At 39.2% G+C, this 27,271-nt stretch overlaps 1 protein-coding gene across 3 annotated transcripts in view; it reads left to right on the top strand.

Moving 5' to 3' along the window:
- The window catches only part of PIK3CG (phosphatidylinositol-4,5-bisphosphate 3-kinase, catalytic subunit gamma), a 43,744-nt gene extending 29,563 nt beyond the window's left edge, over positions 1-14,181 (top strand). For all 3 annotated transcript variants that reach the window (XM_011948217.1, XM_011948218.1, XM_011948220.1), the window contains exon 11: positions 10,459-14,181. In XM_011948217.1, the coding sequence (XP_011803607.1) occupies positions 10,459-10,737 (279 nt within the window). In that variant the 3' untranslated portion in view covers positions 10,738-14,181. The remainder of the gene's footprint in view (positions 1-10,458) is intronic.
- Positions 14,182-27,271: the final 13,090 nt, after the last annotated feature.

Here is a 27,271-nt window from a genome sequence, read left to right as displayed (position 1 = left end):
CTGCCTTTGACTGAAATGATTTTTATCCTTTGTCTCCTTCCTCTAGCATACAGAGGCAACATTACCATTCAGGAAAAGTCAGTGGAGGTTCCACTTCATTTCTAGATGAAAATGGAGGATTTTGATCTTAAGAAAAGTATTTCATGTGACCTCAGACAGTCTGTAGCAGCCACAGCTCATCAGTGGTTAAATTAGTAGGCTGTATATAAAAGTAGTTTGTTTTCGGTTTAGTGAACTGATAGTTGGGGCAGTTAGCAAATCAAGTAAAAGTTTGGGCCCTGAAATGATAATGAATCTCTTTGTTCCCAAGACTTCTGAGGGCGGTAGCTTTGTAACAACAATTCTTTCTGTTAGTCCTATATGCTATAATTAAGGCATTTGAATCAACAATGAAATTGAGAGCAGATGTACTACGTAGGCTCAATCTATTTATTAGCTACTAATGGAGAATGTTGTAGCTAATGGCATTAATAATAATGTAATGCTCCCCACATTTGTACTCATTAACAAGTGCATTAAACCAAGTCCCCGAAGTCAGATTTTTCCCTTACTCTTCTCTCAATAATACAAATCCTTCAACAGTCAGTTGAAAAGGAGAGAATGAGGATGTTTGAGGTCAAGGAGAGGCAGCCCTGGCAGAAGGGAAAATTACAGCCAGTAACTTCTGTGTTCTGTGTTTTCCCCTGAGCTCCCCAGGCCACATCCTCATAGTCCCTGAAACCACAGGCCTCTAGGCCAAGATAGTATCAGAACACTCCCACAGACCCTGTGGCTGAGTCCAAAGGGCAGAAATGAAACTTCTAGGGCTGAGTGGGCAGGGCAGGTGCTCAGCTGTGCCCCCTAAGGTGAGAGAACCACCTGCAGGAAGCCAGTGTTGCTGTAGGCTTCCATCCTGCCCACCTCAGTGGGCTAGCACCATGACAGCCTCCCTTTGACACTGGTTGGAGTGAGGCTTATCCCTGATTCCAACCTACCTCACCCACTAGGCCTTTACTAAGAGACCTTGTGAGCAGGTGGTCTAGAGGGACAATGAGCCCCTTAGCATTGAACCTTAGCATTGAACAGAGTGTGTATTCAATAATGCAGCTCCTCATGGTATTGATTAGTAATCATAGCCAACTACTTATGTAGCACTTAAATCTCACCACAACAATATGAAATGGGTATCATTCTTATTATTCTTAATCTATATTTAAAAGAGGGTAAGTGACTTCTCCAGTGATATAGTTAACCAGTAATAAAGCCAAAATTAGAATTCATTCAGCCTGATGTGAATCTGTGTTGTTAACCACCACAACACGCTGCCTTTCGGCAGAGGGTGATTAAAGCTGCACCAAGTCTCTAAGTGTGTACAGCCAGTCAGAATCTGGACACTGTGTTTGACAAGCACGGGACATGCAGTTAAACTGGGGAAGAAATTTCTTTCTCATAGAAGAGATACTTGTGTGTGAAAATTAGAACTATCTGAATAAATTAGAATCAACAGAAATTCTTTATGTGAGTGAAAGCCTTCGAAAAAAGCAGGGCAGTTCTTTCCTTTAACTCCTCTCCTTGGGTGCAGCAGGGATAGGTGAATTCCTGGTCACTGCTTAACAAGTATTTACTGAGCACCAGTGGATTGGTTTTATAATAACTTGGCCTTAGGTTAATTTCCCTCCTCGAAAATTTTCTATTAAAAAGAGTTTGACCACACAGTGGGCTCACACAGCAGGGGATTTGTGTGGATCCCCCAATGTATAGAAGGATAGAAAATAATTAAAAATTAGAATGTACTCTAATTCAAAACCAAAAGGCGTCCCCATCTATGTCCTTGTGAAAATTGTGCAAGTTGGCAAATTAATGAGGCTGTTGCCTGGGGTGAAGTCTGCACTTAGCCTGTGTAATTATGAAGAAATGAGAGAGACCTCAGTGGGTCCTACAGATGAGCAAAAGAAAATAATTTCCGGACATAAGTGGAGTCATTAAGAATGCAAGAGCACTAATGCACTGGGGCCACTTCCAGGGGACAAGTGATGGCTGGGCAGCAGCAGCAACAGCCCACACAAGTGTCCCACTTCTTGGTGAACAGGGAGGAAATGCAGAGGGGATGGTAGGCAAGGGAGAGGACTGACGTTTATTGAGCCCTCACTATGTGCCAGCCTCCATGCTGGGCACTTTATGTATATTGTCTCACTTAGAAAATGCCAGAATAGTCCATGGGTTTTTTATTGCATAGGATGATGTGTACTCTGCCCAGCCTTGACATACAGAATGACATAAGCCTGACCTCAATTATCATTGCAGTCACTCTGCCACATACAAATGTCACAGACAATATCAGCTAAAGGCAAAATAAAACTATTAGTATTTTGTCCTATAAATTTATATTCTTTTTTCTATATAAATATTTTGTGTTAATTTACTAAAATGGGATGCGTTGTTTTATACCTACTTCTTAAACACTTTTACATGTTTATTAAATATCCTTCCACAGTATCTTTCTAGTAGTTCCAGGACATGCAATTTTAAGTACTTTTCATGAATCTTTTTTTATCATCCCCTATTGTAGGACATTATTAAACCATGTTCTAATGAACATCCTTGTAGATAAATCACTGCAAAATTATTCGGTATTTTTAAAGGTAGATTCCTAGCATGGAAGTTGCTGGGTAAAAGGATTTGGATACTTTTTAAGCCAAGTTTATTGAGGCATGTTTTACATAGAGTAAAAATCACCCTTTCTTTTATTTTTGGCTTGGGGTACATGTTAAGGTTTGTTACATAGGTAAACACATGTCACAGGGGTTTTGTTGTACACATCATTTCGTCACCCAGGCGTTAAGCCCAGTACCCAATAGTTACCTTTTTTGCTCCTCTCCCTCCTCTCATTCTCTCCCCTCAAGTAGATCCTGGTGTCTATTGTTTCCTTCCTTAGGTTCATAAGTTCTAATCTTTTAGCTCCCACTTACAAGGGAGAATATGCAGTATTTGGTTTTCTGTCTCTGTGTTAGTTTGCTAAAGATAATAGCCCCCAGCTCCATCCATGTTCCGCAAAACACATGACCTCATTCTTTTTTATGACTGCATAGTATTCCGTGGTGTATATGTACCACATTTTCTTTAATCAGTCTATCATTGGTGGGCATTTAGGTTGATTCTGTGTCTTTGCTATTGTGAATAGTGCTGCAGTGAATATTTCTGTACATGTGTTTTTATGGTATAATGATTTCTATTCCTCTGGGTGTATACCCAGTAATGAGATTGCTGGATCAAAATGGCAGTCATGCTTTTAGCTCTTTGAGGAGTCACCACGTTGCTTTCCACAATGGTTGAACTAATTTATGCTCCCACCAACAGTGTGTAAGTGTTCCTTTTTCTCCACAACCTCACCAGCATCTGTTATTTTTTGACTTTTTAATATAGCCATTCTAAGTGGTGGGAGATGGTATCTCATTGTGCTTTTGATTTGCATTTCTCTAATGATCAGTGATGTTAAGCTTTTTTCGTATGCTTATTGGCTGCATGTATGCCTTCTTTTGAGAAGTATCTGTTTGAGTCATTTGCCTACTTCTTAATGGGATTGTTTTTCTCTTGTAAATTTGTTTAAGTTCTTTATAGATGCTGGATATTAGACATTTGTCAGATGCATAGTTTGCAAATATTTTCTCCCATTCTGTAGGTTGCCTGTTCATTGTCTTGATAATTTCTTTTGCTGTGCAGAAGCTCTTAAGTTTAATTAGATCCCACTTGTCAATTTTTCCTTTTGTTGCAGTTGCTTTTGGTGTCTTTGTCATGAAATCTTTGTCCATTCCTACATCCAGGATGGCATTGCCTAGGTTGTCTTTCAGGGTTTTTATAGTTTTGAGTTTTGCATGTCATGTAAGTCTTTAATCCATCTTGAGTTGATGTTTGTATGTGGTATAAGGAAGGGGTCCAACTTCAATCTTCTGCATATGGCTAGCCAGTTTATCCCAGCACTATTTATTAAATAGAGAGTCTTTTCCTTGTTGCTGTTGTCAGCTTTGTCAAAGATGAGATGGTCATAGATGTGTGGCCTTATTTCTGGGCTCTCTGTTCTGCTCCTTTGGTCTCTGTGCCTGTTTTTGTACCATTATCATGCTGTTTTTGTTACTGTAGCCTTGTAATAATATAGTTTAAACTCAGGTAACATGATGCCTCCAGATTTGTTCTTTTTGCTTAGGATTACCTTGGCTATTTGGGCTCTTTTTTGGTTCTATATGAATTTTAAAATAGTTTTTTCTAGTTCTATGAAGAACGTCATTTGTAGTTTGATAGGAATAGCATCAAATTCCTTTGGGCAGTATAGCCATTTTAATGATAGTGACTCTTTCTATCCATGAGCATGGTATGTTTTTCCATTTGTTTGTGTCTTCTCTGATTTCTTTGAGCAGTGTTTTATAATTCTCATTGTAGAGATCTTTTACCTCCCTGGTTGGCTGTATTCCTAAGTATTTTATTCTTTTTGTGGCAATTGTGAATGGGATTGCCATTCCGATTTGGCTCTCGATTTGGCTATTGTTAGTGTATAGGAATGCTAGTGATTTTTGTACACTGATTTTGAATCCTACAACTTTGCTGAAGTTGTTTATTAGCTGGAGGAGCTTTTAGGCAGAGACTATGGGATTTTCTAGATATAAAATCATGTCATCTGCAAACAAAGATAGTTTGACTTCCTCTCTTCCTATTTAGATGTTCTTTATTTCTTCCTCTTGCCTGATTTCTCTGGCCAGGACTTCCAATACTATGTTGAATAGAAGTGGTGAGAGAGGGGTTCCTTGTCTTGTGCCAGTTTTCAAGGGGAATGCTTCCAGCTTTTGCCCATTCAGTATAATGTTGGCTGTGGGTTTGTCATAAATGGCTCTTATTATTTTGAGGTATGTTCCTTCAATACCTAGTTTATTGAGAGTTTTTAACATGAAAAGGTGTTGAATTTTATCAAAAGCCTTTTCTGCATCTATGGAAATAATCATGTGGTTTTTGTCTTTAGTTCTTTGTATGTGAGAATCACATTTATTGATTTGCATATGTTGAACCAACCTTACATTCCAGGGATGAAGCCGACTTGATCATGGTGGATTAGCTTTTTGATGTGCTGCTGGATTCGGTTTCCAAGTATTTAGTTGAAGATTTTTGTATTGATGTTCACCAAGGATATTGGCCTGAAGTTTTCTTTTTTTATGTCTCTGCCAGGTTTTGGTATCAAGATGATTCTGGTCTCATAGAATGAGTTGGGGAGGAGTCCCTCCTCAATTTTTTGGAATAGCTTATATAGGAAGGGTACCAGTTCTTCTTTATACATCTGGTAGAATTCAGCTGTAAATTGATCAGGTCCTGGGATTTTTTTGGTTGATAGGCTGTTTATTACTGTTTCAGTTTTGGAGCTCATTATTGGTCTGTTCAGGGAATCAGTTTCTTCCTGACTCAGTCTTGGGAGGGTGTATGTGTCCAGGAATGTATCCATCTCTTCTAGGTTTTCTAGTTTGTGTGCATATTTGTAGTAGTTTCTGATGGTTGTTTTTATTTCTGTAGGGTCAGTAATAACATACCCTTCTTCATTTCTAATTGTGTTTATTTGGATTATATATATATATATATAGACTACTTTATATATATATTAAGGATAGTTAAGTCTTCTTGTTGAATTGAACCTATTACCATTATGTAATGCCATTATTTGTCTTTTTTGATCTTTGTTAGTTTGAAATCTGTTTTGTCTGAAATTAGGACAAACCCCTACTTTTTTTCTGTTTTCCATTTGCTTGGTGTATTTTCCTCCATCCCTTTATTTTGAGCCTATGAGTATCATTACATATGAGATGGGTCTCTTGAAGACAGCGTTACCATTGGGTCTTGCTTTTTTATCCAGCTTGCCACTCTGTCTTTTAAGTGTGGCATTTAGCCCATTACATTCAAGGTCAGTATTGATATGTATGGATTTGATCCTGTCATTGTGCTCTTAGCTGGTTATTATGTTGGCTTGTGTGGTTGCTTTATAATGACACTGGTCTGTGTGTTTAAGCATGTTTTTGTATTAGCTAATAGCAGTTTTTCCTTTCTATATTTAGTGCTCCTTTCAAGGTCTCTTGTAAGGCAGGTCTGGTGGGAATGAATTCCCTCAACATTTGCTTATCTGAAAAGGATCTTATATCTCCTTCACTTAGGAAGCTTAGTTTGGCTGGATATGAAATTCTTGGCTGAAGATTTTTTCTTTAAGAATGTTGAATATAGGTCCTAAATCTCTTCTGGCTTGCAGGGTTTCAGTGGAGAGGTCCACTGTTAGCCTGATGGAGTTCCCTTGTAGATTACCTGCCCTTTCTCTCTAGCTGCCTTTAACATTCTTTCCTTCATTTCAACCTTGGAAAATCTGATGATTATGTATCTTGGGGATGATCTTCTTGTGTAGAATCTTGCAGTTCTCTGTATTTCCCAAATTTGACTGTCAGCCTCTTTAGCAAGCTTGGGGAAGTTTTCATGGACGATATCCTGAAATGTGTTTCCAAGTTGTTTGCTTTATCCTCCCCCATTTCAGGGATGCCAGGGATTTGTAGATTTGGACTTTTTACATAATCCCATACTTCTCAGAGGTTTGGTTTTTTGTTTTTGTGGTTTTTTTTTTTTTCATCTCTTTTTATTCTCTTTTCGTTATTTTCATCTGACTGTCTTATTTCAGAGAACCAGTCTTCAGGTTCTGAGATTCTTTTCTCAGCTTGGCTTGTTCTGTTATTAATATCTGTGATTGCATTGTGAAATTCTTATATTGTGTTGTTCAGCTCTGTTGGACCCATTAGATTCATTTTTATACCAGCTATTTCATTCTTCAGTTCCTGCATCACTTTATTGTGATTCTTACTTTCCTTGGATTGGGTTTTTCCATCCAATTGAATCTCGATGATCTTTGTTCCTGTCCATATTCTGAATTCTGTGTCTGTCATTTCAGCCAGTTCAGCCTGGTTAAGAACTCTTGTTGGAGAACTGGTGTGGTTGCTTGCAGGACATATGACAATTTGGCCATTTGAGTCACGAGAGTTCTTTTGTTGGTCCTTTCTCATCTCTGCATGTGGGTGCTCCTTTAACCACAGTTGTAGATTGAGTACAGTCAATAGAATTCTTTTCTGGATGTTTTCACCAGGCCGAGGCTTTGTGAAGGGTCTTTATTTGAAGCTAACTTCTTGTCCCTGATTTCGGAGGGAGGTATGTTAGTGAGCTATTTTTGGTGTTGAAGCTTTGGGGTGTGATCCAGCAGGTGGCACTTAGCCTTACTGGTCAGTTGGTAGACTCTTGCTTGGTTATTTGGCTCCCCCAGGTTACCTCACAGTTGCAGCCATGTTCCCTCTCAATGCTCTGAAAGTGTGGGTTTCTCTCCCCCTTGAGTGCTGGCTGTAGATCATGACTTGGCACTCCTCGGATGCCCACTACAGCTCTCAGGTAATCTCAGTGTTTATGTTCCTTCCCCAACTTGGAGGCAGCAGAGGAAGGGACTGTGGTAGTGGTTGTGGCCAAGGGTCATCTGCTTGTCACCTGGGGACTCCACCCCAGAGAGATGCAGGTCAGCAGTGGCTCAGTGCAATCAGCCCAGGAAGGAAAGTCTGTGCTATTGGCCCAAGCCAGGGGTTTCCTGTCTTTTGTCAAGCAGTGTAGGGGATGTGTGGCACGCACAGGAGACAGACTGGCCTCCTCTCCTTGGGTCAACTGTAGCTTGCTGGAGATGTAAAATCACCCTTTCTAGGTGTACAGTTCTATGAATTTTGACAAATGCATCAGTCATGTAACAACCATCACAATTAAGTTATATAACATTTATAAGCACTTAAAACTTTTGACGCATGTTAATCAAATTATCTACTGGTAACATTATATGTATTCCTATCTACCATCAGCTTATAAAACGTGTACATTGGGTATTGTCCTTAAAAGACTAAAAAAAAAAAAAGTCCAGTTTGTAGGTAAATTTTCCATCTCATTTTAAGACATTTTTTTGAGTATTAATGAGGTTGCATATTTTTTATAGGTTTATCCGTTTTTATGTCTTACAGTGTGAAGTTTTTTGGTTTTGGCCTGTATTTCTAGCCAACTATCTCTTTCTTATTGATTTTTAAGAACTATTAGGGGGCTGGGGTTGAAAGAGTGACCTGTCATGTTGCAAATACATTTTCTTTTGTCATTAAGCCTCTTTTAATATTATGTATAGCTTTTTTTCTCTCAAAAGTTTTAAGTTCCTGTAGTCTCACCATCTTTTCCTCATAAAGTCTACCATGGAAGTCATCTTCATAAAGTCCCTTCCCACTCCAAGAATATTTAAATATTTTCCCTTTTTACATTTAATTCATCTGGTATTTATTTTTGGTATATCACATGGAGTAGAATTTTATTTTCTCCCCCAAATGATGAACCACTTGTCCTGGTCCCATTTATCAAATAATAGATCTTTTCCCCACCAATTTGAAAAGTCACCTTATTATATATCATATTTATGTATTTAAGTATGTCTTTGAACTTTCCCTTCTGTTCCACAAAATTTCTTGTCTTTTTGGGAGAAGAAATAGATACTGGTTCACACTGTTTTTAATAATGTAGTTTTATAAAATGGCTTAATATCTGGTTTGGCAAGTACTACTTTTCTTTATTATACTTTTTCAAAATGTTCTCTCAGGCCCTAATTATTTCAGATGAACTTTAAACCATATCTGAGTTTAAACACCCAATAAGAATTTGTATTGAAATTTTATGTTTATAGATTAAGAATAATTTATATCATTATAAGCAGTCTCATCACTGAAGGATGTTCAAAGACTGACTCATTGCTCTTCAGAGATTAAAGTTTTGTAATTTTTTAAGAGTATAAAAATTATAAATTATAAAAATTATAAAAACATAGGTTCTACATGTTTATTTGTTAGTCCTAGGAATCATATTATTATTACCATTGATTATAGCATCTATTTTTGCATTTTACTTTCCAACTTGTGGATCCTATTTATAGCATTCTATTTATTAATTTTTATAAAAAGCTAGTTTATTAAAAACTAGTTACAGTAATATTTGATTTTTTTCCTTCAGTGTTACAAGACAATTAGGTCATTTGTAAATAATAAGTTTACCTTCACTTTTATGATTTTATTTTATTTTATTTATTGATTTAGAGACAGAGTCTTGCTCTGTTGCCCAGTTTGGAGTGCAGTGGTGTGATCTCAGCTCACTGCAACCTCTACCTCCTGGGTTCAAGCAATTCTCTTGCCTCAGCCTCCCAAGTAACTGGGATTACAGACACTTGCCACCACGCCCTGCTAATTTTTTTGTATTTTTAGTAGAGACAGGGTTTCACCATGTTGGCCAGGTTGGTCTTGAACTCTTGACCTCAAGTGATCCACCTGCCTTGGCCTCCCAAAGTGCTGGGATTACAGGCGTGAGCCACTGCGCCCAGCCTACTTTTCTGATTTTATCCTTCTTTTTCTGGTATTTCATTATTTAGAATTATTTTTATAATTTCAAATAATTCTTCACATTGTTATATTTTAATGACATATGAAATCGTATATTTTTAAATCAAAAATAGATGTTAATATAGTACCTTATGGTGAATTAATCCCTCAGCTTTAGAATAAACTTTATTTGGCTATGGTGTATTAATCTTTTGACATTATACTCAATATTATTTGAAATATTTATATATATAATCACTAACTTTAGTTTTCTTTAGTGTACTATCTTTGTCAAGTTATGATATTAAGGTTGGATTATTCTCCTGTTGTAAAATTGAGACTTGTTCTGTGCTTTGGAACAATTTAAATGGCATAATCGTACCTGTTGCTTAATAAGCAGACTTAACTCACCTGTATCACCTGCTCCAAAGCTTTCTGGGAAGCCATCAGCCATGGTATTTTTTAAAGCCCTCTCTCTCACTCAGTGTTCAGAATTTGTATTAAAATTTCAAAGTTCATGTAACAATTTTCATTATCAGACAGTGAAAAGCTAATTCATCTGTTTTCTTAGACCTGAACAGAGTATAAAATAAAGATGAAAACTACATCTCAAACACATTTCCATTAGTTCTATGGATTTCATTAGTTCTTGGCAAACATTATTTACACTTACATAAAGTTTATTGATTCCAGTATGATGTTCAAAAGCTGACTCATTGCTCTTCAGAAATTACAGAAATTTCTACCCTCAATCTCTTGGGAAAGAAACCGAATTAAAAAGGTAGAGTAAGAAATAAGATGAAACTTGTCTGTATCAATTAGTTTTCCTTGAGCACTCCCTGGATATACGCAACTACACGAAAGTATTTAAGAGATTATAAAAACAGTTTCTCATCAGAGGCAGGGACCTACCTTGTTTGTGATGGTTTCTCTACATGGACAGGTAATGCTATGTACATTTCACTATATCCCTGTAATCTTCAGCCTACTTGTTAGTTACCATAACAACAGTAACAGCATTTTCTTCTCCTTTATCCAGGACACCTGTGTTAAGGCTTATCTAGCCCTTCGTCATCACACAAACCTACTGATCATCCTGTTCTCCATGATGCTGATGACCGGAATGCCCCAGTTAACAAGCAAAGAAGACATTGAATATATCCGGGATGCCCTCACAGTGGGGAAAAATGAGGAGGATGCTAAAAAGTATTTTCTTGATCAGATCGAAGTGTGCAGAGACAAAGGATGGACTGTGCAGTTTAATTGGTTTCTACATCTTGTTCTTGGCATCAAACAAGGAGAAAAACATTCAGCCTAATACTTTAGGCTAGAATCAAAAACAAGTTAGTGTTCTATGGTTTAAATTAGCATAGCAATCATCGAACTTGAATTTCAAATGCAATACACATTGTGAAAGCTGGCATTTCAGAAGTATAGCTCTTTTCCTACCTGAACTCTTCCCTGGAGAAAAGATGTTGGCATTGCTGGTTGTTTGGTTAAGCAATGTCCAGTGCTAGGATTATTTGCAGGTTTGTTTTTTCTCATTTGTCTGTGGCTTTGGAGTATATTCTCAGTTTAAACAGACTAATGACTTCCTTATTGTCCCTGATATTTTGACAGTCTTACTATTGAGTGCTTCTGGAAATTATTTGGAATAATTGATGACATTCATTTTCATCTGGGTTTAGTCTCAATTTTGGTTATCTTTGTGTTTCTCAAGCTCTTTAAAGAAAAAGATGTAATCATTGTAACCTTTGTCTCATTCCTTAAATGATGCTTCCAAACATCTCCTTAGTGTCTGCAGGTGTTAGTGGTGTGCTAAAAGCTAGGAAAGTGAGTTAGTCTTTTCAGTGTCTTTTGCAATTAAATTGTTTTATCATGTACAACTAAGACACACAAACACAACAGGGGAAATCCGAACCACTGTGCCTTGACCTTCCTCTGCTGGTCTTGTTCCAGGGTTATGAATATGAAAAAATAGAGATGAGACTTTTTGTGTCAACTCTGTCCACAAGAGTGAGTTATCTAGTATGATTAGTATAGCTTTCTCCTGCATGGCAGCAGGATGTAACTACAGGGTCCCTTTTATGCCTGACATTTCTTCCCTTCCTTTTTCCCTACCTCCCTTTTTCATCAATTGCGATGCTCCCACAACTCTTTACAGACTTGTGAAATCTTCAAGAACACCTTTACTCTAGAACTCAAAAATTAGTTGAAAAAGAATTATTTATCAAAAATTATTAGAATCTTAGGTACTTATTTGTAAAGATGTTTAGTTTTTTTTTTAAAGTGTCTTATTAAAGGAGGCATTCTAGAAAATATGAATTAGTTTCCAAATGTCTTAATTTTAAACTTTGACCTGAACAGTTTCTTCTTTTTTTAATGGAAGAAGATATTTGATATCTTAAAACTATTCCAAGTTAGGAAGAACACTACTTGCCTTATCCATTTCCCATTTAAAGGACTTTTAAACTTTGACACATCCTTCAGATTTCCTAAAAATAATTGAGATATCTTACTTTAAAAATATTTTCATCTCTTAAATATCTTATTTATTGGAGGTATTGTTTAACCTTAGAGAGACCATTAAATTATTTATAAAATATTGTGTAATTACCTGTAGTTAATACATTACATAGAAAAAAACTCTATGTTAACAATGTCTGTGTTTAAGTATAATCAGATATAAATATATACTTAACTTTTTAATTTTAAAAATAGATACCTGTTTGACTTTGAGGTAGTTCGGACTTTTTTTTTTTTTTTTTTTTTTAATGTGTGCAAAAGCCCAGTGGTTCCTAAGCCTGGCTGCAAAGAAAAATCCACAGGGACACTTTTTAAAAACACCCTTACCAGCCTGGGCAACACAGTGAGACCCCATCTCTTTAAACAAAAAAAAAAAAAATAGCTGGGTATAGTGGTGTGTGCCTGTAGTCCCAGGTACTCGGGAGTCCGAGGCAGGAGGATTGCCTGAGCCCAAGAGGTGGAAACTGCAGAGAGTCATGATCATGTCCCTACACTCCAGACTGGATGACAAAGCGAGACCCTGTCTCAAAAAAAATAAAAAATAAAAACACCCTTGCCTGAGCTCCATTCCCAGGTTGTAATTTAATTTCTGTGGGATGAGGCCCAGACATCAATATTTTTCTAGATTCTTTAGGTGGTTCTAATTCACAGCCAAAGCTGGAAGCCCTGCGTGGCCTTTGAAGGTCTAGATGATTCTTCTTCCTTGCCCTTTGAGCTTTTTCCCATCTCACAGGTATCTAGAAAAAAACTCCTCTTCTTTGGCAACCTGTCTGTCCTTTTAAAATCACACTCTACCCGCCTGTACGGAGGACCATGCCCTATAATTAAATGTTTGTTCCTGTCTGTAAATGGAGGATAAACATTTTGCGGCACTTCTGGACCAACCATTCCCTACTCTTTTGAAGAAAGGCAGGAAGAGTACTTTCTAATTCAGAAGAGGATGTTTTCACTATTCTGATAAACAATAGCCAAGCTCAGACCTTGTACAGATTCTTCTTTTTATTTGAATTGCTGAAATAATTTCTTGATGATGAAAAAAAGATTAGAGAGGAATATATTTATATTTAGCTTATTGGCACATGTACATACATATTTCCTCTTCAAATGAACCAGTTCTTTCATTATGCCTATATAAATATATATATACACACACACACACACATATATATATACATATATATATATATATATATATCTCACAGTTGGGCTTGATTCTTCCATATTCCAAAGAGGATAATTTCAGCTCTATAATCTTACATATAAATAAAAATCATCTTTGTGGGCTTCCTTCCTTTACTGTTCCCAGTGAATGACATGACCAACAACTTCTATACCTTTGAAAATGTTCTAGAACTAGAATCATCCTGCTGCTGGGAACTACCCACAGCTCTATCTTCGATGCCAAATGAAAACACAGATCAAAAGGCAGATGAATCAGGCCAAAGCAACTTTTACGTATATCTAGGACTGGCGACATAATTTGCAGAACCCAGTGAAAAATGAAAATGCAGGCCTGTCACTCAAAAATTATTAAGAAATTCAAGATGGTAACAGCAGTTGTCACACCAAGCACAGTGCCTTTCTGAGCATGAGGCTCTGTGTGACTGCATGGGTCCATGAGACCAGCACTGTGTGCGTCTGAATGATGGTTTTGGTGTTCAGTTTAGCACACATGGTCTACTACGTCTGCATGAGTGGTAAATATAGTGCCTGGGTCAAAATGTTGCTTCTGTTCAAATTGAAATACCTCATCTCTATGGCTGTACATTAGGACCTAGAACAGTGGCCCATTGCCCTTAGACTGGAACCATGTTCACTAAAATAAACCTAAGTAAATGTTGTAGACCTACCCCCAAAGGACTGCCTTTGACTGCTTCAGTGATACTTTGATGAAAGTATGGGGAAGTGGAGACATTATAGATAAAATATATCAATTCCCAGAGAAAACTCTTGACTTAAAAACTTAACTGTAGTAAATATATCTTTTTCAGGTGATTAATTTTTTTAAAAAAGATTACATATAGGAATTCTGCAGTATAAGTTGGAGGCTGTTAGTGCTCTATTAATGGAAATTAATTATTTTTTAAGTAAGTCCAAAAAATTATCTAGAAAATAAGTTTCCAGAACAAATCTGACCTAGCAGTTGGTATGCTAGGCTCTGCTTTTCATGATTTTGAAATAAATTGATAATTAGACTTAACAATATAAAGAAAATAAACTTGTATTTTTAAGTGTTCTGTTGGTTTATTTTCTGTTTCATCCAACCCAATAATTCTGGTAAATAAATTTGGTTCTAGTTTGGGTGCTTGTCTGCATATTCTCAAAGATTCATTTCAGGACAGGTATCTGGGGAACATAAAACACACACCTTGGCCAGGCATGGTAGCTCATACCTGTAATCCCAGCACTTTGGGAGGCCACGATGGGCGGATTGCTTGAGTCCAGGAGTTCTAGACCAGCCTAGGAAACAACATGGTGAAACACTATCTCTACAAAAAACACAAAATTTAGCCAGGTGTAATGGCACATGCCTGTAGTCCCAGGTACCCAGGTACTCAGGAGGCACCAAACTGCTTGAGCCCAGAGGGTCAAGGTTGGAGTGAGGCATGATTACACCACTGCACTCCAGCCTGGGCAACAGAGCAAGACCCTGTCTCAAAAGAAAAAAAAATCAATGAGGGGCCACTACCTACCAGACACTGTGCTACATACTGAGGATTCAAACATGGAGCAAGTCCCAGTCCTAGTCCCAGTCCTTACCATGTTTATAATATGTTAGCGATAGCTGATACTTCATAATGGGTGCATGTTTGTTGTGGGTTGAACTTTGTCCCCCAGAAAGATATGTTGAAGTCTCAACCCCGGTGCCTGAAATGTAACCTTACTTGGAAATAGTTTGCAAATAAGGTCATAACAGTAAGGCAAAGTTATGAGAGTGGCCCCAATCCAAGTAACATCCAAGGTGAGTGCCATATGATGGAGGCAGAGATCAGACAAGCCAGGGAACAACCTGGGGCTACTAGCAGCTGGAAGATGCAAGGAAGGATCCGCCCCTAGAAGCCTCCAAGGGCGCATGCCCTGCCGGTGCTTTGATTTTGTATTTCTAGCCTCTGGAAGTGAAAGAATTTGTTTCTATTATTTTAAGCCACCAGTTTGTGGCACTTTGTTATGGATCCCTAGGGAACTAAAATAGTGTCAATAACCAAAAATTTCGTGAAAGCTTTTATTTTTTAGTAGGGGGACCACAGAGTTTATGTAAGTAAATCTCTTTTCTGCTGTTAACAAAAACATTGCATGCAAAATATGTGAAGTGCTAATATTCTTAATATGTAAAAAGGTCTAATAATTCAATAAGTAAAAGTTAAATACCTTATCAGAAAATAATTCACAGGAAAAGAAATATGTGTGGCCAATAAACTTATGACAGCACACCCCCAAGTCATGATTGATTAAACAAATGCAAATTAAAATAACTTAAGTCTCTTTTCCCTATCAGCTTAGTAAAGATTGGTAAAGCCCAGAATGGGTACTAATTTTAGAGAAAGGGCACTCTATCAAACTGTTGAAAGCAGTGAACTTGGCAAATTCATGCATGGCATTTTGACAAAACTTATCAAAATCAAGGTATCTATTCTCTGACCCAGCAAGTCCACATTCAAGAATTTATCCTTCAGAAATTATTGCGCAAGTGTGGGAAGACTTATGGTCAAAAATAGTTGTCAACATTCTTTATAATAACCAAATTTCGAAATAGCCTAAAAGTCCTTCAGTAGGAGACTGAAATTACATTGAAATTACATCCATACAGTAGACTCACAATGAAGACTTTGAAAAGATAAATTAGATCAAAATGTATTGAGATCTATGTAGATAGATCTATGACATACTGAGGAGTGAAAAAGGTGGTTACAGGACTGTATTATGCTATGATTATATTTGAGTTAAAATGTAGGCTTATATATGCATGAAAAGGCTGGGAGGATGTATTTACACCACACTGTTAATAGTAATTTTTTTTTTGAGATGGAATCTCACTCTGTCGCCGAAGCTGGAGTACAGTGGCACTGTGTAGGCTCACTTCAATCTCCCTGGGTTCAAGCAATTATCCTGCCTCAGCCTCCCGAGTAGCTGGGATTACAGGTGCCCACCACCACACTCGGTTAGTTTCTATATTTTTAGTAGAGATGGGGTTTCACCACATTGGTCAGGCTGGTCTTGAACTATTGACCTCCAGTGATCCACCCACCTCGGCCTCCCAAAGTGCTGGGATTACAGGCATGAGCCACTGTGTCTGACCAATGGTGATTTTTTTTTTTACCTTGCATTTTTTTTTTTAGGAAGTTTTAGGAAACTTGACTTTCTATTATTTGAATTTCTTTATAAGGGGGAAAAGGTTACATCTTTTCATTTTGAAAACAATACAGTCTGTATAATAATTCTATCCTTTAGCTTACATCATGACTCATTTAAAGCTCAGAAAAATTTGTTTCTCAAAGGAAAAAATTATGTGAAGTCAATAATTATTAAGTAGTGACATCAAGGCTATTGTCAGAAATTCTTGGTGTAAAAATGTCCATGTAAAAGTTTCCTGCTTTACCAGCCACACCTGGTTGTGATCTGTTGTACTGCTAAGGCCGACCTTGATTTCTCCCATAAAATAGCAATGCTTTTGGAGAAGAAGGGCCTCTAAGGATGTCGTATATTAATCAGCGAGGGATGCCTTGGCTGGTGCAGCTCTTCTCAGTTCTGCAGACCTCATGTAGCCAGTTGGCCATGCTGAGCTCTCTAGCTCACATCTGAGGTCCCCCTTGGAGGTGCAAACAGCTTCATTTTTACTTCTCATGAATGTCAGATTCTTTTCTAAGCATTTGCTCATTAGTATGAGTGAGTAAAGCTCATTGCCTGCTCTTTGGGTAAGAATTTTCTCTCTGGGGCTGGACTCTGAGTCTGCATCCATAATGCACTTGGCATCTGTCTTGGAGGCTGTAATGGGGCACAGGGATATACCAAGGAACACAGAGTCCATTGCAGCACCTCAGTGGCAATTCTCTGCCTCTTACAGCAGATGGACAGCCATCTGAGAAGTTTTATACTCAGAGAATCAAACTCAGAATCTTTTGATTACACGTAAGAGTTAAAACGGGTCCTTACTACCTGGCAGAGATCCAGCCATCATTACCACCACTGTGTGCAAGGTTTGTAGCTACACAGCACCTCCCATCACCAGATGTATATGGTGGCCAAAGCTATGCTGGTCCCAGAACCCTCTACTCTGTACCTCTCCTTTGCATCACTAAGCACCCTGTTCTACAAAAACAACAACAACAAAAAGAAAAAAAAAAAAACAGCACTGTTACTACTGAGGGCTTCCTCCGGTTAAATCCCATGGCCACACATCACTGCCAAATCCCTGACCTCTCCCAGGATCTGCTCTCCCCAATCTATGGTTCAGAGAAGACAGTTCTTCATTTTTGAAGCAACTCCTTGCTCAGGCACTATCTGCTGAAAGTGGCAGGGCACATTCTGCAGGCTTTCAGCACATAGATGGATTTGATTACTTTAATTTGTGCAGATTTAAAGGCGTATGGGACTCGTGAGATCCTGGAGAAAATGCATAGTGAGCATATGTGGCTGTGGACACAAGGTGACCTTAAGCCAGCAATTCGGGGATAATCTAATTTAGAGCCTGAGCAAGACACTGCAGAAGCAGTTAATAGGTAAGATAGAAGTAAAGAGTGGTTGAAGTGGTTTTGGCATTAGATCATTCCAAATTCAAGTACCAGTTGTCACTTGAACAAGTTGTCTAAGTTTCAGCCCTCTCCTCTGTAAACTGGGGAGGACAGTACATACCTGCTTTACAGAATTACTGTGCTGATTAATTGAAATAATGAAAGTAAAGCATTAAGTAGAATTCTGGCCAAGAGAGTTAATGCTCAATAAGTGATCATTATCGTTTCTATATTCTTTTTAAAGAAGGCTTAAAAAATCTCAAGACATTAAAGCCAAAAGTTCAATGGCATCACCCTTGGAGTGTGACTTTTAGGAGTACTTTGAATGATGAAAATCTTAACAATTTTCTAAGTACAGTATCTTCTCAGTAGGACTTCAAAGGAGAAATAATTTCAATTCTCTGTCAACATCAGATACCAAGGAATCTTCTAAATAGCATCCTTCCCTGATGAGTTATTCTAATCAATGCAAATTAGTTCCTGGGTTCTGGGCTTAAAGAAAATGAGAGAAGCTAGAATCAATTGACAATGCTACCAACTCCCATTTGCCTTTTGAATCAGCTTTATGGAAGATTGCATGAATAAATTTCACCAATTTTAAATGTAGAATTTGATGAGTTTTAATAAATACATAAACCCATGCACCCACCACTATGTTCGAGATAAAGAACAATTCCATCACTCCAGAAAGTTCTCTCATACCTCTTTGCAGTCAATTCTAACCCCTAAGAACCACCGAACTGCTTTGCATTTTCTAGGATTTTATGTAAATGGAATCCTACAATATGTGGTCTTTTGTGCCCAGCTTCTTTCACATAGCATAATGCTTTTGAGATTCATCTATGTTGCCTAAATAAAACATAATTTAGGAAGGCTCAGTTTCTGGACAGATTTGCTGCAGTTCATTCTAGAGCCAAGTGCCAAGTTTCATTTTTAATTGTCTGCTGTGTATGATTATCCATGCCAGTTGCTCCTGCTCCATTTTAGAGTATTAAGAGACCCCATTATTATTATACTTACTTTGTTGCTATTTATACAAGATATTAATAGTAGATGATAAGAAGTTTTCATTTCAGAGGCTTTATTTTCTTGGGTTTGGTTTGGTATGGTTTGGTTTGAGACAGGGTCTTGCTCCAACTCAGGCTGGAGTGCAGTGGTGTGATCATGGCTCACTGCAGCCTCGACCTCCTGGGCTCAAGCAGTCCTCCCACCTTAGCCTCCCAAGTAGTTGGGACCAGAAGCATGCACCACCACACTCGGCTAATTTTTTTTCTTTTGTTGAGATGAGGTCTCACTATGTTGTCCAGGTTGGTCTCAAACCCTGGGCTCAACTGATTCTTTCACCGTGGCCTCCCAAAGTGCCGGGATTACAGGCATGAGCCACCATGCCTGGCTCTGCTCTGGTTTTAAAATAGTGTAGGAATAGAACACATTCTTCACTACTGCTAAAAAAAAATCCCCTCACGGGGCCAGCAGACAAAAGAGCACAGGAACACTTATAGTCAGCAGAGAACCTTAAAGAGACCTTGTGGAGCAGTTTCTCAAACTTCACCATGCACATGTATCACCTGGGGTTGCAGACTCTGATTCCACAGGTCTAGGGTGGGCCCTGAGATTCTGCATTTCCAACAAGCTCCCAGGTGAAGCCAATGCTGGCAGTCCCCAGGCCACACTTTGCATAGCAGAGCTCTGTAAGGATAAAGAAGCAGATTCAGTGAGTGAAGAAAATCAAATCAACAAGAGGGTTGAAAATACGTACCAATCTGTGCTTGAGCAATACCACTCAAAGACATAAATTGTCATCATACATGATGAACTACACACATATACGCATCATCAATCTCTTTTTTCAAATGGTGCCTCAATTTTCTCAGCCATAAAAGAGGCATGATAATACCTAGCTCTGTGGGAGGTAGACCTCTAACATGGTGCTCGTGATCTTAGCCTCCTGATACTTATGCCTTTGTGTGATCCCTTTCCCTTGAGTATGAACTGGATCTGTCAACTTGCTTCTAACAAACAAAACATGGCAAAGGATGTACAATTTCACTTCCAAGATTAGGTTATAAAAAGCCTGTGACTTTCATCTTGCAGGCATTCTCTAGCTACCTTTTGAATCTGCTCAGCTTGATGGAGGCCCTTGCCATGTAGTGAGATGCTCTGTGGAAAGGTCTATGTGGCAAGGAACCCAGGGAGGTCTCCAACCAACAGCTTGTGAGGAATTCTGCCAGCACCCACATCAGTGAGTCAGGGTGGGTGTCCTTTCAAGTCAAACCTTAGGAGAGACCCAGAGCTATATCACCGTGCTAAGCCATCCCTGGATTCCTGATCTATGGAAATTATGAGATAATAAATACTGTGGTTTTAGGCCACCAAGTTTGGGGATAATTTGTTATGTGGCAATAGATAACTAATACATTTCAGAGTTGTTATGAAGATTAAAGAAGACAAACAAATTAATGTATGTGAAAGAACTTAGCATAGTGCCTAGCACAGGGTAATTACTTGATGATGTCAGTCAAATCTAAAAACAGCTGAGTCACAAACATCACCAGTACTTGTAAACAGCACCTGCAATCAGTAAACTAAGAATAATCCATGTATATAAAGTTTTGCTAGTTTCCCCTTGTCAGGAAACTTTCAGACTCAAAAGTCTGACTAGTACAAATAAGTACAAAGAAAAAAACTAAATGTCCACACATGTGTTACATATATGTAGACAAATCCACTTTAAAATGTAAGATTGGGCCAGGCGTGGTGGCTCATGCCTGTAATCCCAGCACTTTGGGAGGCCAAGGTGGGCGGATCACCTGAGGTCAGGAGTTTGAGACCAGCCTAGCCAATGTGGTAAACCCCGTCTCTACTAAAAAAAAAAAAAAAAAAAAAAAAAAAAAAAAAGAAAAGAAAGAAAGAAAAAATTAGCTGGGCGTAGTGGTGGGTGCCTGTAATCCCAGCTACTCGGGAGGCTGAGGCAGGAGAATTGACTGAACCTGGAGGCAGAGGTTGCAGTGAGCCAAGATCAAGCCATCACACTGCACACTGCAGCCTGGGGGACAAGAGCAAGACTTCATCTCAAAAAGATAAATAAATAAAATAAAAATAAAATAAAATGTAAGATTGTTTTATTTTTTTCCCCTAGATCTTAGAGTAGGATCAAGTAGCCCAGCAGGTACTCAGGCAATGATGATGATGGTGGTGGTGGTGGTGGTAGAAGGGAAGCTCCCACTCAGCTGTGTTTTGTAAAATGATGATCCCACTTTTTCTTCTCATTTCCTCTCTCCTAACTTCTAGTTTATTCAAAGAAGCAAGTTCAATCGCAAGCATCAAGCCAAATGGAAACTATCAAAAAACATTTAAGGGAAGTAAGTCCCAGACTTAAACCTGCTACTCTCTTAACAGCGATAACAGCCATTCATCCTCAGTTAGAAAGAAAGAAAAGGATCCGCATTCAGACAGCTCTTGCAGAAGCCCTCAAAAGGCCTGAATAATTGTTAGCCATGCTTTTGCTTCTGCCTTCATTTAGATTTTAGAAAACACTGCCACAGATCATTCAGAGGTGGCTAAAACTGGCTAGGGTGGCTAATAAGGTGGTGCTGAGGGCTGGAGTGAAGTCACAGATGACAGCATTGAAACCAGTAGTTGAAACTGGCTCAGTACCAACAAAACCTCTATGAAAATGACTGTGAAAGCCTCTAAAACCAAATCCACATTCAGCAGACATTTATTGAGTGTCTATTATGCATGTGGCCCTCACCCATGCTAGATCATCCTGTGGAAACAAAAGTAAGTCAGGCACTGTCTGGTGGAGGGAACGGGCTCATGCACACTTGACTATAATAGAAGAAAATTTGTGATAAATCATGATCTACTGATGCCCACTCTGTTCTAGGCTTGAGCATGGGGGCAGGAATATAAACAAGACCTCTTGAGAAGGAACACAAGACAGATTGTGATGTGTTATATTCAAGGTACAAATAAAGAGCCAAAAAAATTACAAAGGTGGTAAGAGCTCTTCCAACTAAGGGACCAGGAAAGGCTGTCTAGAGAAAGTAATATTTGAGGTAGGTCTTGAGGTATGAGTAGGATCTCAACATGGGGGTCAGAGCATTCCAAATGGGGTGAGAGTGGGAGCAGCAAGACAAAGGCAGCAAGGGGCGAACATGCAAGGTGAGTCAAGAAATACCAATAGAGCACTATGGCAGGAATGCCAGCTTAATGTTGAAAAGTGGAAGCAAAGGTTACAAGGGCCTTGCAACTGAGCAGAGGAGGCTGGATTTATTCTGCATGTAATAGAAAGGCATTAATAACTGTTAGGAACAGTAGTGATATGGCCATTCATTAGTAAGAATACTTTAGGTTGCTAGTAACTGAAACCTAATTCAAATTGGCTTAAGCAACAAAGAATATATTGATTCATTTAACTGGGAAGTTCAGAGATGCATCTGGCTTCAGGCTCAACTGATGCCAAGCAATAAATGAGGTCATCTCTTGGCTCTACTCTCCTCTTCTTGATTTCTTTCTCAAGGGAGTTCTTGCCAAAGATGTGGCAAAGATGGCAAATCAAATCAGCTTGAGGCTTATATCCTAATAGCTTAGGCTCCCTTGGGAGAAGAGATTGCTTCTTCCCCAATAGTTTCATCAAGATCCTGGGCTGAGTCTCATGTGATAACTTTGGTCACCCAGTACAAATATGAACACCATGGCCAGGGGGTTACATTGCCCGCCCTTGGAGACAGAGAGTAGGGTCAGCACCATCCAAGCCTCATTCACTCATTTACGGCAGGAGGGGGATGGTACTTAAAGGAAAATCCAAGGGCTATTTTCAAAAGAAGAACTGGTTGCAAATCTGGCAAAAGAAACTGTTCATTAAAAAATAGAAGAAAAATAATTCCAGAGGCAATATGTTGAAGAAAACTGAGAGAGAGGCCAGGTGTGGTGACTCATGCCTGTGATCCTAGCACTTTGGGAGGCCAAAGTGGGTGGATCCCCTGAGGTCAGGAGTTCGAGACCAGCCTGGCCAACATGGTGAAACCCTGTCGCTACTAAAAATACAGAAATTAGCAAGGCATAGTGGCATGTGCCTATAATCCCAGGTACTGGGGAGGCTGGGGTAGGAGAATCACTTGAACCCAGGAGGCGGAGGTTGCAGTGAGCAAAGATCATGCCACTGAACTCCAGCCTGGGTGATAGAGCAAGACTCTGTCTCAAAAAAAGAAAAAGAAAAGAAAAGAAAAGAAAATAGAGATAGAAGGTTATCCCAGAGGCAAGGAAAACTCTACAATAGAGTAGACAAGAGACAAAATGGTGTGAATCAGGACAGGATCATGGGCGTGGCATGGACCAAATAGTTGTTCAGGACCTCACACAGAGTGTCTAGGGATCAAGAGAGAAGTAGATTTGGGAATCGTCTTTGTAATAAAAATGATCTCGGGGGGCATATGGTACAAAGTCAAAACTTGAATTTCTTTTATATAGCATGTTTCTACCCATGTTAACTAAGTTCAGGTGACCTTAATGGGTTATCATGGTTTACTGGATATCAGAACAAACACAGCCTAAGACAACTTGGGTTGAAGTCAGGCAAACACTATATACACAGGTCTACTGAAAGAAAAAAAAAAACAACAATTATTATTTCATATTACGTGGGGATTCACATTTCTCTTCAATTTGCTTTAAAAAGAAATGACTTAAATTTCAACATGAGGATTATAAAATCCATAGCCATATATGTGACATAAGAACTCTATTCTATATATTACTACCACAACCCAAAATGGAAGAATGCAGGATTCTCTCTTCATTAAGAAAATACTAGAAGCAGATGGGATGGAAAGAGAATCTGAGACATAGGGAGTCCTGGCTCCACCCTGGGGCAAAACATGCAAGCCTCCTGGGCTTCCTGATTCTTATCTGGACAAAGAAGAAGTAGAGTTGGACTTTGCAAAAGGTCCCTTTCTTGTCTACCCTTTTATGAACCTAAACCCAAAGGTTCCCCAAACCTGGGAGTCTCCCTCACAGGGAAAACTTTGACTCTCCCCAAATCTGTTTCCCTTGCTGACCTGCTCTGTGTCAGTTCTACAAAAAACCCCATGGGTCACTGTCATCAGAAAAATACAGTACCACATGGTTGGGAAACAACATTCCTGGATAGGCCACCAACCACCTCCAGTATGAAGAGCATGGCCACAGTCATGCCACCCACCCTCAGATAGCCAGTGCAGGAGGACATTGCCCTTGCAGTCCCATAACATAGAACATGGAGCACAGCACACAGCTTAGTTCAGAAATGGCAGGTCCAACAACCAGCAAGCCCTGCCCATTTAGAAAGAAATGCAGTAAAGGACGGTTCCAGCAAAGCTCAATGTTTTTCTAAGGGGTGTTTTGGTTGGAAATAATGGAAAATCACTCATCAAAAACAAAGTTGGGGCACTGGCTTCCACGATGGCCAAATAGGAAGAGCTCTGGTCTGCAGCTCCCAGCACGGTCAACGAAGAGGATGGATGATTTCTGCATTTCCAGTTGAGGTACCTGTTTCATCTTACTGGGACTGGTTAGACAGTGGGTGCAGCCCACAGAGGGTAAGCTGAAGCAGGGCCAGGCGTCACCTCACCTGGAAAGTGCAAGGGGCCGGGACATTTCCCTCTCCTAGCCAAGGGAAGCCATGACAAACTGTAACTGGAGAAAGGGTATACTCCTGACCAAATACTGCACTTTTCCCACAGTCTTAGCAACTGGCAGACCAGGAGATACCCTCCCATGCCTGGCTCAGTGGGTCCCACACCCATGAAGCCTAATCACTGATAGTGCAACAGTCTGAGATCGACCTGTGACACTGCAGATTGGCAGAGGGAGGGGCGTCCACCATTGCTGAGGCTTGAATAGCTCACAGTGGAAACAAAGAGGCCAGGAAGCACAAAATGGGCAGAGCCCACCACAGCTCAGTAAGGTCTACTGCCTCTATAGAGTCCACCTCTGAAGGCAGGGTATAGTAGAACAAAAGGCAGCAGACAGCTTCTGCAGACTTAAATGTCCCTGTCTGACAGCTCTGAAGAGTGCAGAGGTTCTCTCAGTATAGTGTTCAAGCTCCAATAACAGACACACTGCCTCCTCAAGTGGGTCCCTGACCCCATGTAGCCTGATTGGGAAACACCTCCCAGTAGGGGCTGATAGACACCTCAAACAGATGGGTACCCCTCTGGGACAAAGCTTCTGGAGGAAGGATCAGGCCACAATATTTGCTGTTCTGCAGCCTCTTCTAGTGATGTCCAGGCAAACAGGGTCTAGGGTGGACCTCCAGCAAATTCCAATGTACCTGCAGCTAAGGGTATGACTGTTAGAAGGAAAACTAAAAAACAGAAAAGAATAGCATCAACATCAACAAAAAGGACATCCCCATGAAAACCCCATCTATAGGTCACCAACATCAAAGACCAAAGGTAGACAAAACTGCAAAGATGGGGAGAAACCAGAGCAGGAAAGCTGAAAATTCCAAAAAATAGAGCACCTCTTCTCCTCCAAAGGATCACAGCTTCTCACCAGCAAGGTGAGTCCAAAACTGGACAGAGAAGGAGTTTGATGAGTTGACAGAAGTAGGCTTCAGAAGGTCAGTAATAACAAACTTCTCTGAGATAAAGGAGCATGTTCTAACCCATCGCAAGGAAGCTATAAACCTTGAGAAAAGGTTAGACAAATGGCTAACTAGAATAAATACTGTAGAGAAGACCTTAAATGACCTGATGGAGCTGAGAACCATGGCACAAGAACTTCATGTTGCATGCATAAGCTTCAGTAGCTGATTGGATCAAGTGGAACAAAAGATATCAGTGATTGAAGATCAAATTAATGAAATAAAGTGAGAAGACAAGATTAGAGAAAAAAGAGTGAAAAGAAATGAACAAAGCCTCCAAGAAATATGAGACTATGTGAAAATACCAAATCTACGTTTGATTGGTATATCAGAAAGTGACAGGGAGAATGGAATCAAGTTAGAAAACACTCTTCAGGATATCATCCAGGAGAACTTCCCTAACCTAGCAAGGCAGGCCAACATTCAACTTCAGGAAATACAGAGAACACCACAAAGATACTCCTTGAGAAGAGCAACCACAAGATACATAATTGTTAGATTCACCAAGGTTGAAATGAAGGAAAAAATGTTAAGGGCAACCAGAGAGCAAGGTTGGGTTACCTACAAAGGGAAGCCCATCAGACTGATAGTGAATCTCTCAGCAGAAACCCTACAAGCCAGAAGAGAGAGGAGGTCAACATTTAACATTCTTAAAGAAAAGAACTTTCATCCCAGAATCTCATATCCAGCCAAACTAAGCTTCATAAGTGAAGGAGAAATAAAATCCTTTACAGACAAGCAAAAGCTGAGAGATTTTGTCACCACCAGGCATGCCTTACAAGAGCTCCTGAAGAAAGCACTAAACATGGAAAGGAACAACCAGTACCAGCCACTGCAAAAATATGCCAAATGGTAAAGACCATTGACACTATGAAGAAACTGCATCAATTCATGGGCAAAATAACAAGCTAACATTGAAATGACAGGATCAAATTTGCAAATAACAATATTAGCCTTAAACATAAATGGGCTAAATCCCCCAATTAAAAGACACAGACTGGCAAATTGAATAAAGAGTCAAGACCCATCGGTGTGCTGTATTCAGGAGACCCATCTCACATGCAAAGGCACACATAGGCTCAAAATAAAGGGATGGAGGAAGATCTACCAAGAAAATGGAAAGCAAAAAACAAAAAAAAAGCAGGGGTTGCAATCATAGTCTCTGATAAAATAGACTTTAAACCAACAAAGATCAACAGAGACAAAGAACGCCATTACATAATGGTAAAGGGATCAATTCAACAGGAAGAGCTAACTATCCTAAATATATATGCACCCAATACAGGAGCACCCAGAGTCATAAAGCAAGTCCTCAGAGACCTACAAAGAGATTTAGACTCCCACACAATAATAATGGGAGACTTTAACAGCCCACTGTCAATATTAGACATATCAACGAGAGAGAAGATTAACAAGGATATCCAGGACTTGAACTCAGCTCTGGACCAAGTGGACCTAATAGACATCTACAGAACTCTACACCCCAAATCTACAGAATATGCATTGTTCTCAGCACCACATTGCACTTATTCTAAAATTGACCACATAATTGGTAGCAAAACACTCCTCAGCGAATGTAAAAGAACAGAAATCACAACAAACTGTCTCTCAGACCACAGTGCAATCAAATTAGAACTCAGGATTAAGAAACTCACTCAAAATGGCACAACCACATGGAAACTGAACAACCTGTTTCTGAATGACTACTGAGTAAATAATGAAATGAAGGCAGAAATAAAGATGTTCTTTGAAACCAATAAGAACAAAGACACAACATACCAGAATCTCTGGGACATATTTAAAGCAGTATGTAGAGGGAAATTTATAGCACTAAATGCCTACAAGAGAAAGCAGGAAAGATCTAAAATCAACACCCTAACATCACAATTAAAAGAACTAGAGAAGCAAGAGCAAACAAATTCAAAAGCTAGCAGAAGGCAAGAAATAACTAAGATCAGAGCAGAACT

This window comes from Colobus angolensis, unplaced genomic scaffold, assembly GCF_000951035.1.
Source record: "Colobus angolensis palliatus isolate OR3802 unplaced genomic scaffold, Cang.pa_1.0 Scaffold275, whole genome shotgun sequence".
NCBI lineage: Eukaryota > Metazoa > Chordata > Mammalia > Primates > Cercopithecidae > Colobus > Colobus angolensis.
Note: the sequence above shows the minus strand (reverse complement) of the source record. Positions and strands in the feature narration are given on the sequence as shown.